This window comes from Sus scrofa, chromosome 13, assembly GCF_000003025.6.
Source record: "Sus scrofa isolate TJ Tabasco breed Duroc chromosome 13, Sscrofa11.1, whole genome shotgun sequence".
Classification (NCBI taxonomy): Eukaryota; Metazoa; Chordata; class Mammalia; order Artiodactyla; family Suidae; genus Sus; species Sus scrofa.
Genome location: NC_010455.5, coordinates 61,264,995 through 61,281,075, shown reverse-complemented (window position 1 = coordinate 61,281,075; position 16,081 = coordinate 61,264,995). Strand labels below are relative to the sequence as shown.

The following is a 16,081-nucleotide window of genomic DNA, read 5'->3' as shown; positions in this document are numbered from 1 at the left end:
TCAAAAAAGAAAAAAAGAAAAAGAAAAAAAACCTTTGGTTTGCCCAGAACTTCACAGTTTAGGAAAAGTGGCTCCATGGTCACCTGCCAGTTGTCCTCACCTGTCATGACCTTTCTCGCCCAGGTAAAAGTTCTTAAATTGCATGTCCTCATGACCCCATGTACTTCAGCTTCCTACATTTCTCATTGACAGCCTGTCATTTAACATTAATTTGTATTATTGTCTATCTCCCCCACAAAACCATAAACTCCAGAAGGGCAGACACTCTGCCTATTTGGGGCACCATTGTATCCAAATCCCCTAGCAACACAGAACAGGCACTCAAACATGAGTCACAGAAATGAATGTCTCAAGCATCAATCGGAGTCTGTTTAAAGCCAAGAAGGGGTGGATGCAGGAACCTTCCAGGGTTGGGGGGGACAGAAACATTCCCTATCTTGATTTGTGTGTGTCCAAAGGTAACAGTTCATCAAGCTACCAACTCAGGAATAAGCTGAACAGACACTAAGCAAGTAGCTCCTTACCCTTCTCCCATTACCTGTCCTCTTCCTGCCCCCTAAGGACAAGGTGAAATCAGGAAGTAAGGAGAGAGACCCTGCCTCGTGATTTGTGAAAAATGATAATAATAAAGAAATGAAAGAAAGCCCTCCTCTTCCTGGTTTCGAGGGGCATGCCACTCTAGGAGACAGCTGGAGAGGCCCCACACCATGCACTTTTCTCGCAGGAACTCTGATTCTGTCCTCACCTCACTCTCCTTTCTCAAAGACTGACAGAGACTCAAAAGGCACTGTATCTTCCAAGCCATTCACTGCATATCCACTCTCCTGCGATGCCCAACTGGCCTTTATCAGTGAAGGGCGGGGTCCTTCCCCAATCAAAGGCTCACAGCTCTCCAGGTGTGCCGTACCCTGGCCCAGGGGCGGTTCCGCACAACGTCTCAAGTGTGAAGTGCTGCTTTGCAATTTAGTTGGGGAGCTTGCCTATATCCAGGGCCAGAGTGGACTCTCACGCAATTCTTGACGGAGTTTCTGCACAACTACAGTTGTGGGCTGCTGGTTTCTACCCGTACATGCAAACAAAAGGCTTGGTGGGAGAGAAACCTCAGTAGCTGTGGTCTTTTCCCGAACAGACATGGATGATAAAGGCCCATCAGGCATCTCTGCTCAGAAGGCCAGATCCACCAGCCCGAGGGCCTGGGGACAGAGTGTTGGTGTCCCAGGGCTCTGGTGGTTGCCAGGGGTAACAACGAGGAGGGGATCCACAGTTGCTTCCTCAGGGAATTTTCAAAGAATCCAAGTGGCTGCCAGAACATTCTTCTTTTATAAACAGACAGTATTCTATTTCCTAGCGTATAATTATAAACACACCTGCTCCAACTGTGGAATCTTTCCATAAGCAAGCAATAAACTCCTAGCCAGGAGACCCAAGTTCTATCTTGAGCAAGCAAACACATCCAATGATTACTAGGGAGCAAAACAGTATATTAATAACACTGCAGACTCCGATGAGGGAAGGTTTTCCTCTCCCGACTTAATTTGTACTTAGGCAAAGAGAAACTTGAACTTAGTATTTCAGAGGGAAAGTGCAAATCAGCGACAGTAGGTAGAAACATGAATACCAAGAGGTGTCAACAAGAAAATTCAGCATTAGATGTGTTGCTGCCCCACAAATAACCCGGAAGAGGGCAGACTAAACAGGAAGCAGCAAAAATCACTACAGTTGAAAGGGTTAAGGGTCTGGATAACCTTTTGCTTTTCTTGCTTTCCATGCAACCTAGAGAGCCTGGCCTCCTCACCTGTTCACGTTGATAGGTATAAGAAAAAGTATGCACTTACAGAATGTACCAGGGTTGACACATAAGAGCTCCAGGCCAGCTGCTGAGGCAGCAGAGCTAGTTCTGGTTTAGTCATTGGTTGTGTGTGCTCGAAGACCACTCACTTAACCTCTCTGAGCTCCATTCCTGAGTGAACTGAACCAAACTCATAACCATTCGTATTGTTTTCAGTTTTAAGTCTGGGATTCGAACTCTTCTTAGGTGTACCTGAACCATCTCTTGGTATTTCTGAAATGACAGTGGTAGGTATTAGAGCGGGCCTCCGATTTTATTTGGTAGCTCTATTCCATCAAAATAAGCTACCAAAAGAATGACCAGATACCCAAAGAAGTGAACCAGAAAATTAAAAGTCAGATCGAATTTTTTCCAGTGTGCTCTGATTTGCTAAGCAATTAAGCCTGCTTAAGTATATATATTAATTCCCTGTGTTAATCCTTTCTCTATTGTCATTTACCAAACCTGTATTACATCCTAAAAACATGGCAAGAAATGTGGAAAAAATATTCACAGGAGAGAAAATATTTAAGAGACCTTCAAATCCCAAACAAAATGGCCACTTCTCCGTCTCCAGGGTAATTCCGGGTAAATGAAACTCATTTGATACTGAAGTATAGAACCCGTCAGATGACATTTCAATTTCTGGATCTCTAGGGGGTTTTCCTAGAAGAGAAGCCAAGGATGTGGGACATTCCTAATCCCATGGTAAGCTAGCAGCTGGAAAGATTCAACAAGCACTGCAGAATTTGCACTGCACTTTGACAAAATTTTATATGACCCCTCACACTCAACGCTTTCCAACCTGTAGACCAAGAATATCGGTTTGCCTTTTTTTTTTTTTTTAATACTTCCAAACTATACTCATGTAGTTATTTGTTTGTGCACTGGTACTTTACAGACAGACAGAAAATCTCCTCATGGTAATATCCATATTGAGTTTCAGAGACAGGTTAACAGCCAGCATCAACCGCAAATTCAGTTGAGATTCTAGACAGTGAATGACTGAAATCTTACTGCAATTTAGAAAGTCTTTGTCTAGAGTCAGATGGGATCTCCAAGGACAAATGACAAACAAACTCGTGGGAAATGCTAACACAGACACGAAGGACTCAACTCACGCCCAGAGGCATGCTACACAGTCAGATATGGCACGATGCAGAGACTAAGGGACAGATCAACAGAGTTCACTGGAAGAGGGTCACAGAAACATCACCACAGGACATGGGGAAAAAAAGGAAATTAGGACCTCAGCATTATCCAATTCATCAATGGAAATTAGCTGGAAAAGAAGAAAAGGGGGGAGAAAAAGAAGAAGTGTTAGGAAAGAAAATACAGAGTGAGCTCAGTGTTAGAAACTTTGTCACTGTATTCTTCTCACTGACTCAAGTTAGACTGTGACCATCTTAAGAGGTGGGGGCATTTTGCACAGCACCACACCTCCCCCTGACCTCTGCCCTACAAGTTCTGCTCCGGAACAGAACGGGCAGGATGATGCCACACACTGTTCACATGCCAGGTATCAAACCTCACAGGTCACTTAACCAAGAGCCCAGAATGGCACCTTTGCACTCTCTTGTGGAGAGAACCCTTGAACTGAGCCATGGGCAAGGCCATGTTCCCCCACCAAGAACTGTATCCGTTCAGAAGACCATGGGAAGGAGTAGGGTCCAAGACTCAACCCCAATCAACTCATCTTGGGAGGAAATTCTTTCTTTGAACCCATTTTACCATTCAGTGGGAGATCTGGGGGTCCAAACTATCATTGGGCTCAATCAGATCCAGATTCAATTTAAGCACAGAGTAAGATTAACATCTCCCAAGCCCAGAAGCTCCAAATCCTGATACCATTGATGATTAAAGACAAGATTTTCCCCCAGGGTGATAAGTTAGTACAACCCACATGATATTAGCAACAAGTAAATGACCTATTAGCATCAAGTTCAAGAAAAAGAAAAAACAAGAGCATTAATCACAATGCTTGTTTAATGATGATCCTCAAATGACTTTTTTTTTTACATTTCATTAATACTTACTACATTTTGCAAGTCTAAACTCCTGTTAGAAACACTGGTGGCTGAAAATGTCAATAGTTTATTCATTTAGAGAAAAGAAGCATTAGTAATTACCAGGGGACCAATAATTTGTATGAAATGAAAACCCTGATGTTACTTGAGGTCAAAAACTTTCTAGTAGTAAAACAGCTACTACCATTCATGAGAAAAATAGATTTTTATATAAGCTGAGATATCCATTTATATTTAATTGTTGGAGTCTGAATTTCTTTGCAAAGCTCTTTGAATAATAACTTAGATAAAAAACAGCTTAATAAAAATCCTATAGTAGATTACAGAGCAGCCAATATATAAAATAACTACGCTTTCTTTTCAAGCAGGGTCTAGGAACCTGAAGATGTTCTCTGAGTTATAGGGAGATTCAGGCTAAATTTTAAAGATGTTTAGCTATGGGTGGTTATTTTTTTTTTAAATGTGGTTTGATCTGTAAATTAAAAGCAGAGTTTAGTAGGCATTACACACACAGAATGGTTGCAAAGTCCTGATTTTAAAGTTTATTAACTTTGAATACATAAGTTTATTAGCTTATGAAGGACACAAAAATCACATGAAATTATATTCCACATTATTTTGTTGATCCTTTTTAAATTTTTAAAAATTTTTTATTTTTATTATTTTTTTCTTTTTAGGCATATGGAGGTTCCCAGGCTAGGGGTAAAACTGGAGCTGCAGGTGTAGGCCTACACCATAGCCTGAGCAACACCAGATCTGAGCTGCATCTGTACCTGTGCCCCATCTGCCTCCTACACCAGATCCTCAACCCACTGAGTGAGGTCAGGAATCGAACCCCCATCCTCACAGACACTATGTCGTGTTCTTAACCTGCTGAGCCACAACAGGAACTTATTTTGGTGAACCTTACTAATATATATTTTTTAATATTTACCACTCTTGGTAAATATTGCTGGCTCATTGTATTTAAGGGACACAATAGTTAAAGATGTCTTTAATTCCTAAATGATCATGACTGAATTATGTGCCGACCTTCTTTGCCCAGCCCCCACCTTGCCGTCCTAGGTCATAGTTCTCTCTTTTTCTTAGGCAGTGGACCAAGACAAGTGGACTGACCACTGGCTTTTCACGGATCTGACTCGTTCCTCCAGGGCCTGACACAAACCACAGGTGATGCCAGTGCCCAGTGGACCAGATCCAACCACCCTGAAGACTCAGGAGAGGGCAGGGCAACAGAGCAACCCTGGATATCCCAGCAGGGTATGAGTCATGGGACAAGCTCCATGTAAGGGGCAACAAATAGGAAAACTGAGCCAGGGAGACAGCATGGCAGTAACACCTGCCCTTGTGTCCTGAGAACCCAGTTCAAAGAACACATCATGTACTTGATTGACTAATACCCACTGGTTTGCCCAAGAAAGGTTAGTGCTTTGGCTCTGGGTTCATTTCACCCTTGAAGGAGTAGGCCTATCCCCGCTCCTTTTTCAGTCAAACAGGGGCAGTCAAGAGATTATCAAAGGCATTATCCAAAAGCCTTAATGAGATGGGACAAAGTTATACCAATAACCAAACTGGAAGGAACAGAAATCATTTAGTGCCCCCCACTGCCTTCTACAGTGAATGGTTAAGTAGCCTTTTCCAGCAGCCAGAGTGCAGGGCCAGAAGCATCACATGTAAGTGCCAGGAGGTGCTGGACCTCCTGACTAACCCAGGTTTCTAGACTGTCTTCCTCGGTTGCGTGGCATTTCCCACACTTGCTTAGCATATTTTCACTTTCACAAAGGGGATGGAATGGTGGCACCAACCAGACTGGAAAGAAATGTCATCTTGCCTCCTACCCTCTATCTGCTCTGTGGGACCAATTTCTTTACCAGCTGAAAAGGGATCTGAGCTACAGCTTAAGAACCTCCTCTAAACTCTGGTAACTCTTTGATAGTGACCTCCACCTGCTGCCCTCTACTGCCCTGGCCCTCTCCATGAGCCTTCTCACAGGCAATGTGACAACATCTCAGATCCGCCACCTGCCAGGAGCTAAAGCAGTGTCCTCCCTGCCCGATAGGCAGGGAGAGGCAGCAGAGAGCACCTTCTACAGGGCCCCAAAGACCCTGCTATGCTTTTCTGCCGAACCACAGAGACTCAGCCAACTCCTGGTACTTCCACTTTCCATGTCATACAAAGAAAACTTAAGAGAAATGAAAGTATAATCGCAATGTGCAAAACTCACTGGAGTGGAGACACAAAGTGTTCCTTAAATATGTCGGTTATAGAAAGCAACAGATATTCTCACAAGAAGAGAAAATTGTGGCCTCCGCATTTTAAAAATCAAGTTTCATGCCCCAAAGTGCAAATATATTCACAGCTGGTTAGGGCTCCTAGTGGGTTTTATCTTATTATGGAGAGTGAATTTCTAAAACTAGGATCATGTTTTTTAAACTTTGTTTTTCTTTTTGGCCACACTCACAGCATATTGAAGTTCCCAGGAATCGAATCCAAGCTGAAACTGCGACCTACACCACAGGTGCAGTAACGCCAGATCCTTAACCCACTGCACCACAGAGAGAACTCCCTTAAACATTTCTTAAACTTCACTTTAAGAAAAAGAAAGATCTTGTGGAATAAATGGTTATTATTCACTTATCTGACAAGTATATTCTCTCTTATGCTCCCCTCTCACCTTTTTTTTTTTTTAAGACCTACCTAGGTGCCTTCACAGGTGTTGTGAGGCCAGTCATATTACTTCCCACTTGTACCCCACTTCTTTGCTTTTATTATTTATGTTTATAAACTCTTTTCTGTCCAGTTTCCTCCACAAAATTCCTCCTGAGTTATCAACACTTCTTTTGAAATAAACAACATTTATTCAAGTTTTAACTTAAATTTATTTTTACCAATTTAAAGCAACATTTAAAAGCTTTGTGCCCTGGGGGCAGTGGGGGAGTGTATACTGCAAAAAAGTCTGTGTACCTTTCTGCTTTATTTTTTTCTTATTCAAAGACTCACATGTTAAATTGCTCTAATATTAATGATACATCTTGCTTAGGTTAGAAAGCAAGATTCTGACAGGCTTTTATAATTCTGGTTGTCACTATTCCTTTTGACAAGGAAGGCTGTGATTTAATTATTAAGGCTTCTTCACAAAGATGAATAAATGTGTTACTGGGTATTTTGGTAAGTCAATGATATCAGTATATTTACCTACTGGGAACATGCTGATAAAAATTGTTTAAAGACAATTGGTGAAGAGTATTACCTTCATATGAAGACTGGTGAGATTTAAACTCAAGTCCATGTTTTTGTTCTGTTTTGTTTTGTTTTGCTGGCAGCAGAAAGGAAGAGCAATGGGGCTGTTTTTATCCCACCTGGTCCAAAATCAGGGGTGTGAGGGGTGTTTTCTGTACAGTTTTATTCACAGCATGTGCTGAAAAGTCTCTTGCCCCAGGAATGGACCATTTCACAACCCAATTAGAAAAGGTGACATAGTTGCTGCCTTAATTCCAGTTAGAAGTGGAGGCAGTTTCATTACATACTGGAAGGTCTGTGCAACATCTCACCAGAAAGAAGCAAGTAAACCCATAGGTATGCATAACTGGACCCCCAAATTCAGAAACACCAACTTTGATACACAAGAGGCATTTGCATTCTCACTGGGAACTTATATAGATAGAACATTTTATGGTTACTATTTCTCTGAATATAGATTGCACAGCAAGCAACCTGTAAGAGACAACTAAACATATATGACTTTTTAAAGAGACAGTCATATGATTTCACTACCTTTAGAGACATTTTTTTTTTTTAAATGTTCACCCCTCTGTCAATATTCCTGAACTAAGCTGGATTTCTAACTGCCACCACTCCACTTCAATTTAGCAATAAAACCTAGTTTTAACATAAAAATAAAATGCAGTACCTTTTCTCCATAGCCTCTATCTTTGGTCATCATTTCTCTGAGGGTCTGTAGAACCTTAATGCACAGTTTCTCCTCATTTTCCTCTAGCAGCTGTTTAGTGTGCTTTATTAACCTAAATGAAAAAGAAAACCACAGATTACATCCCAGAAACAATCTTTAAATTTAAAAAAGAGAGAGAGAGAGAACAGACCTGTGGTTGCCAAGAGGGACAGGGAGGGAGAGGGATGGACTGGGAGTTTGGGATCAGTAGATACCAACTATTACATTGATAATGGATAAACAACAAGGTCTCACTGCACAGCATAGAAAACTCTATTCAATCTCCTGGGATAGAGCATGATGGAAGAGAACATTAAAAAAGAATGTGTATTTTAGTACGACTGAATCACTTGGCTGAACAGCAGAAATTGGCACATTATAAATCAACTATACTTTAATAAATTTTTTAATAAATTAATTTTCTTTAAATATTTGACAGTCAACTTATTTAGTTAGTCAGATAATAAACAAATATTTAGGAAGGGCTCCCGGGTTAAACAAGCTCCAGGACACTTCCTGCAAGAAGAGCCAGTTGGTGTCTCAATAGTGCCATCTGCTGGTCAATAACAGCAAACAGGTTCCTCTTCACCACTTGCTGTGGAGAGATTACAGGAAGGGGTGAAAGGAGACAGAGGCCCACTCAAACCTGCTCATTCACGAAGTGCAACTATTTATCCGCTAAGGATTGCCAGTCACGTGGCTGGAATATGCCAACAGTGTGAAAAACCTAGGAGTATGATAGCTGGGGCAAACACACTGTTCCCTGATCCAGTCTTACCCTCTGAGGGACCCAGAAAAGTCAGCAACTCAGAGGTTGAGCCCACGCTCAAATGTATCAACAAACTGACCTTAAGGTGAAAATCAGATGGTAATTTCTGTACATGGAACCAGCAGTTTCTTCTAGATTAGGCCCCAAGGCATAAACTGAGAAACTACAAAGCTGTCAGGAAGACTGACAGGTCTGTAGGAAGGTCAAGCCTCTCTGAATCTGTCGGGCAGCCCAAGGCAACAGCCCACACTTGTTGAATGGAAGATGAACAAACCAGCATGGAGGTCAAAGGAGAAATTCTCACCAACACAACAAGACAGTGGGACTAAACCTGCACACTCTGGGAAGGTCAGAACAGATCCCTAGCGCTAGACCTTGTATTCACCAAAGTCAAAAGCCAGGCCGGCCCCTCGGCCTTCAGGAACCTGTGACGCGTTGTCAGTGGGACTCCGCAGCTGAGCCCTGAAGACAGTACAGAGAGGCTGCTTACTTGCAAATGAAACCACCACTTTCACACTTTCTTCTGGCGTCAGTGTTCTCTGGGAAAAGCAGCTCGGGCCTGTGGAGGACATCCACCAGCACAGATAACTCGGCCTGCACCAGAGGCCTGAGACGGTCCTCCAGGGCGGAGACGATGTCCTGGAACGGAAGCAAGTCCTGGTGAGCGGCTCGGGCAGAGCTGACCTCAGGAGGGTGAGAACATTCATTTCTGACCTAAAACATGACCACAGACTAGGCTGGGTTAGAGTAACCTTAGCGCTGTCTGGAATTTGCCTCGAATTACTAGACGTTGCCCAATGGTTACCTGAAGCATTAGGCCCTGATGCAGACAACAGAGTAATAACAAGTCCACATTCCCACCCGCCCTGTGAGATGGTCCTAATACTACTCAAGGGATCATTCCAGAGATTTTAAAATATGATGCAAAAAAGTACACGTGACAACATGGAAAGGTGTCTACAATAGGAGTGTAAAAAATGTTCAACCAACAGTATGGACTACATGATCGGCTTTTTATAAACAACATTAATATCTAAAGGATATTCAGCAAGTACTATTAAGACATCATTAGCAGTTTTCTCTGGTGGCAGGATTACAGGTGATTATAGTTTTCTTCTATAGCTCATCACTTGTGAGTATTGTCAAATTATTTCCTAGGAGCATGGATTATTTACACAATAAAAAGTCATATAAAAATGAGAACACAAAGGAATGAACATGCTGTATCAACATGCTAAATACATGTACCCTGAGAGCATGATGGTCTTCAAATGCAAAACACATAGCTGTAGGAAAGGAAAACAGAGAAAAGTTGAAAGAGCAGCAAAACCAACACAACAAACACCATATAAAGGCAAATGGCAGAAAACAGATGAGAAATTATCTTCAAAAGATGCTAAAGTCTGCTCTCTGGCTTGGTAACTCAGAACCTAACTATCAGCATGCTAATTAAGGACAGAACACAGCACCCTGGCTAAGAGAGGAAGCCTTAGTTAACCAAGGAGAATCACATGGAAAAGCCTACTTAAGTTACATTCACCTCAACTGGGGACCCTAAGTTCATAACCCCCAAATCCATTAAGAATGGAGTGATCTTTTATCCAGAAACTAAAACTTCAACTTGTGGATATAATTTAATTAACCTTACATTTAACGAAATCTGTCATCACACATCAATATTTAGGATGCATTAAAGAATGCACAAGTAAATCAAACTTTCTTTATGGGGGCAATTTTTCCCAACAAGATTTTAAAAGTATACTGTAACATCCCTTAATTAAGACTGACTTTCACACCACAGTCAAAAAGGGGGTCACTCTGGCAAAATTCTCTGAGTACTCTGTCAGTTTCTCTAAGAGCTTCCTCCCTGAAAGCACACACTTTTCTCCAAGAGTAACTGGTCCTAACTCAGGCAAAAACTTCCTTGTCTACAGCATTTGCAAGGGATTGGAGTAGTTCTTCAGCATCACGTTCACAAAATCTTGCATCTTTTGCAAGTTTGAACTCCACATTGCAATCGATTTGCACTGTATTGTCAAATGTGTAACATTCGGCAATCAGGGAGAGACCAACAGACAAGAATGGTGAAGCAATGGGCGGGGGAGATGCTAGTGTTAAGTGAGGGGGAATGCCTGAATGGGGGTTAATTATATAAGCACTTCGTCTGCAAGTAAATGTTTCACATGATGACAACTTTTGCTGTTCTCGGCAATCTTCCTAACTCACTCCAGGGGCTCAGATGGACCATAATTCATCAGATAGAAAAAACCCCTTACATCATTGGCCAAGTCTTTAAAACAAGACTTACTACCTAAATGTATGTGTTTTGTTCTATTCCCTATGAATATGCATAATAAATCTAAGAAGAGCGCTGATGTGTTTCTGCAGCCACAGATAATTCAGTCAAAATAGGAGCAAACACTGTTCACACAGTTATGAGACTACAATGCAATAACCTTCCTCATTCTAAAACATGGTGGGTCAAGAAGGACTCCATCAGGAACCAAATTACCTTTGTTCAAGAACTGGTTCTATCAATGACAAGGCTGAAATTCTCTCCTTGACCTGTGAAGCCCTGCCCACCTCACCAGCTCCACCGGCTCTGGCCCCACTAACCTTCCTTCGGTCTTGGCACCGAGTCCTCTCCTGCAGAATGGTCCTTACACATGTCTCCCTCCTTCCCATCCCTCTGAGTCCCACTGCTCCCTGATCTTGGTTCCAATCCTCAGCACGGCCTTCTGATCACCATCCGGCAACCCCAGGCAACATTAGCTTCCCCATCAGCGTCTTCCGTAGCCCTCCTCGCTTCTCCTCTGCAGTGACTGTCCCTTTTGCTATTTTACTCATATCTGTGTGATTAGTTGACTAATATCTGTCTCCTTTCCAACAGGTGAGACTCTATGAAGGTCAGATTATTTCTGGTTGGTTCATTGTATCACAAAGCCCAGGGTGGGGCTGATGCATGACTCAGTTAACTCATTTGTCTTTAATTACAAATAATAATTTAGTAATTTACATAACCCTCAGAGATTCAGTGACTTCATCTAATAATAATTATCACAGTTGTAATAGTAATGACAATAATAGTAATAATTACAATAGCAGCTCTCACTGTTTGAGTGTTCACTGCATGTCAGGCTCTGTTCTACATGCTTTATCTGTATTGAATTTTCCAAAGCAGGATAAACTATCCTGCATGTGCTTACAGTGTGGCACAGACATCCCTCCCATCCAGTGGTAGCCCATTTCCTTGAACCTAAGTGGACATGTGTCACTGCCTCGACCAAAAGATTATGACAGAAGGGATGCCATGTGACTTCCGAAGCCAGGTCATTAAGGCAATACAGCTTTCACCTATCTCTTTATCTAGAGACTTATCTCAGGACTCAGCCACCATGTTGTGAGGAAGCTCAGAGCACCTGGGGAGACTACATGGTGATGTTTCTGGCACCAACTCCAGGTGAGGACCCATGGACAATCAAATCAGCATCAAAGGCCAAACGTGTGGGTGAGTGAGATGTCAGGTTGAGTCCAACCAGAGCCACCACCTGATTGCAACTGCATGAACGGACTTGACCAAGAAACACCCTGCTGAGCCCAGGCAACCTCGAGAACAGTGCAAGAGAATAAAATAACTGCTGTTGTGATGTGTGACACAGGCAGAGAAAACTGCAACATCTTATCAACTCTCCTGTCCTCATATCAACCCCATGAGGTTGGTGTTACTATTATACTATTTTACAAATTAGGAACCTGAGGAAGTTGAATATTTTTCCCAAGGTTACACATTGTTAAGCAGTGGAGCCATAATTTGAACCCAGGACTTGCCTGAAATCACACTCTTAATCACTGTGGCACTGCCCTGAGCCCAAATAAAGGATGTGTGATTCTCAAACCGTGGTCCATGGACCACTTACCAGAGACTCACTTGAGGTGGTTGTATAAAGAAGATGTTATATTATGGTATATGTTTAAGTGTTTAATATCATCTTATTCTTGATACTCTCTCTTTCAACAGAGGGAGAGCACATCTCTTCATAGGTGCTATGACAAAAAGTATAATCTAGCTAGAGTTTAATAATACTATTATGTTGACTTGGCTCATTCTAATATAAAACTCTCTGAAACATGATTACTCTTGTTTACCTGCTGATTCAAGAGGCTAAAATCCCAAGGTGATGAAAAAATGGAGCTGTTGTGCCTTTATTATAAGCATTCTCTTCTAACACTTTTGTACTCCTTCCTAGTAAAGGCAGAGGGACTGGTTCATAAAGAGATCTACAAAATCAGTGAGTAACCTTGAAAGACCATGATTCTGGCAGGAGCTTTTCTGGCCCCAGAGACATTATTGCAACTGACTGGCCACTCACCACCCTGACATCTCCCTGTGGCCAACCCGGATTTTCTCCGGCTCAAGGAGGCACTTCTGCGTGTGGAGCCACCTGAGGCCAGTTAAGGACCGCGGCCGTCCACGCCAGGCATTACCTGCAATCTCTCAATGATATTCCGGTAGTCTCTGGAAGCTGCCAGGACGGAGTCTCGGCGAGCAGCGTTTCGGGCTGTCAGCCGCCAGTTCATGGCAGTTTTCTGCACAATGTTGTGGGACTTGAGGAAGAGGTTGTTGACCTGGCTGTCCAGGTCCACAGGGATAGCAATGGCCCGGCTCTTGGCTGCACAAGAGAAAGGGGACTCATGAGCTGACGACTTTAGTAGGAGACACCCTAGAGACAGATTTAGCCTTCCCCATCCTGTACCAGGCAGATCTGTCCATGCCCAGAACATGAGTGTGGACACAGAGCAGCTCAGCAGAGCATCACCATCCATGAGGTCAGGTTTTCCACCATGAATTCTGAGGGGTAGCAGCTCTGAGCCACTTTAAAATGCTCCAAGGTCAGACAGTTTAGACAAGTCAAAGTTCAATGGGTTTCCTCAGTGAATGGCTTCTTACGGTCTCAGATGTGTTCATACATTTAAAGAATTATCAAGGTGGGGAAATTATCTGGCCAATAAACCATTTTTCAAAAAATTCTCAAGTATGGTATTCTATCAACAATCCACAAAATGCTGTTTTATGCCAAATATAGTGCAAAAGATAACATTCAAAATGACATAAGCTATTCTTTCCATATAGGCACTTTTTTTTTAACCCCCTTTTTAAAAAAGGACAACTCCAACCTCATCATGAGAAAAACATCAGTCAAATTCACAATAAGGGGCATTCTACAACACACCTGACCAGTACTCCCTGAGAACTGTCAAGGTCGTAGATAATAAGGAAGACTGGAGAAATTACCACAGACCAAAGGAGACTGGAGATGTATGGCCATGAAATGCAGCATAGAAGCCTACACTGAGTCCTGGGAAAGGACCTTAGCGGAAAAAATGGTGAAAACCAAATCAGGTCTGGAAGTTTACTTCATAGTACAGGCCAACGTCAGTTTCTTAGTTGTGATGAATGTAGCTGATAACAGAAGATGCTGACAGTGGGGCTAATTGGATGAGGGATAAATGGGACCTCTGTTATCTTGGCAGCTTTCTAATAAATCTAAAATTATTCCAAAATAAAAAGTATATTTAAAAAAGGATGATAATTAGACCACCAATCCTTTTTTCAATATGGGAAATCCAACAACATCCAAAAAAACAAGACAACTATTCCCTGTCTCCACATTTTCAGACCAACAGAAGCAACAAAGTGCTAGGGTTTATAGGCTATGTAGTTTTCATGCCCTGTTGTTCACAAATACCAACTCTCCTAGTCTTTTCTCATCACTTCCATGACTATTAAAACATTACATATCTCTGATGATTAGTTAACTCAGCTAGTTAACTCAGCAACTTTTCCAAATTTTATCCAGCAACCTTGTGATATACGATCATATATGGGCGGAGTAGAGGCTTATCTGGGGACCCCATCTTGAGCCCTATTGGTGAGAAGTCGAATCATGAACCTATAATCTGTAATGTACACATGTTCAAAAGCCTACCCTCTTATTGTGAAATACTGTCACATAAGCAATAGAATGACACAAACACCTGCTATATGAGTGTAAATCAGGCAGGGATGACAGAAATCAGGGATGACTCAACAGGGCTAACAGCTATGCCTGTCTTCTCTGGGGTCTGTAGAGATGTAAATACTTACTAGAGGCAAACAGATCTTCTCAATTTAGGCAGGAAGATTATCCCTTTGCATAGCATTTGGGAGGAGGAGGAACACAGAACAGGCCAAAGTAATAGAGTCTGACAAAGTCAGGGTGAAGGAAGCAGAAATGGTCATAACTTCCTTTAAAAACTGCCCATGAATGCAGACTATTGCCTTTGGAATGGATAAGCAATGAGATCCTGCTGTGTACCGCTGGGAACTATATCTAGTCTCTTATGAAGGAGCCTGATAATGTGAGAAAAAAGAATCTATACATGTATGTATAACTGGGTCACCACGCTGTATAGTAGAATATTGACAGAACACCATAAACCAGCTATAATGAAAAAAAATAAAAATCATTGTATATATAAAAAAAAACTGCCTATGAGACATGATATTATGGGAGGGGAGATGGGAGGGCATGGAGATACATTTTCCATCAAGAGGCAGGAGGGAACAGTGTACCATTTCTCAGAAGGGGCATTCTATAGGATCAGACATGTGCTTTGCAGGGAAAAAAGTTTCCACACAGTCAAATCTATTTACCAGAGTAAACAAATTACTTTCCTGAATGAGGGGTTTCCCAGGGCCTTCAATAAACTTGAATGCAATGTGACTTGCCAAGAGTTGACTAACAATTTAAGAGTAGAATCTTGTTTTTCAAAGCCTATCATTCTTTGGGACTTGTTGGCTCTGAACTTTGGGAGGTGCTGACTTGAAAAGATGAAAGGGAAGTTTAGAATCAAGGAGTAACTTAGCTCCAGTCTGGCTCTGCAGCATCCTGTGTACAAAACCTTTCAAGAGCTACAGCAAGTGTTTGATCAAGGATGGCCTTTATTAATGGTGACCAACGCATTTTCATCATGTTAAATCCAAACTGGGTTGGAGTCTTACCTACGTCAGAGAGCACCCGGATGCAGCTCTCCACCGATGCCTTCTGGCTGGGCATGAGCCAGTTGCAGTGGTAAACCCTGAACACACCTTGCAGCAGCTGCACAAACACAGGCTGGCGAGTCTGCGAGAAAGAGAGGCAGAGATGAGGTGACGTGAAGATTTTATTTGTGAGTGATTAATAACACCAGTTAGAAACAGAGGTGCCCTTGAACCACAGGTGAACGGACTTTATGCAAGGGTGAAAAGGGGTGGATGGTGGTGAGCTTGACTCCAGAAGTGGCACGGCTGAGGGAGAAAAAGTCAGAATTTTTTTTTTTTTTTTGTCTTTTGAGGGCTGCACCTATGGCATATGGAGGTTCCAAGGCTAGGGGTCTAATCGGAGTTGTTGCTGCTGGCCTACACCAGAGCCACAGCAACGTGGGATCCAAGCTGTGTCTGCAACCTACACTACAGCTCACGGCAATGC

The 16,081-nt window shown here is 42.3% G+C and overlaps 1 protein-coding gene across 9 annotated transcripts in view; it reads right to left on the bottom strand.

Annotated features, from left to right (window-relative positions):
- ITPR1 (inositol 1,4,5-trisphosphate receptor type 1) overlaps positions 1-16,081 on the bottom strand; it is a 330,788-nt gene that overhangs the window by 117,843 nt on the left and 196,864 nt on the right. For 7 of the 9 annotated variants that reach the window (XM_021069280.1, XM_021069278.1, XM_021069277.1 and 4 more), the window contains 5 exons: positions 15,616-15,736; positions 13,059-13,243; positions 9,064-9,212; positions 7,766-7,877; positions 3,078-3,110 (listed from right to left, as the gene is read on the bottom strand). In XM_021069280.1, coding sequence (XP_020924939.1) covers positions 3,078-3,110; positions 7,766-7,877; positions 9,064-9,212; positions 13,059-13,243; positions 15,616-15,736 — 600 coding nt within the window. The remainder of the gene's footprint in view (positions 1-3,077; positions 3,111-7,765; positions 7,878-9,063; positions 9,213-13,058; positions 13,244-15,615; positions 15,737-16,081) is intronic. The other 2 variants (XM_021069282.1, XM_021069283.1) reach the window with 1 other exon arrangement.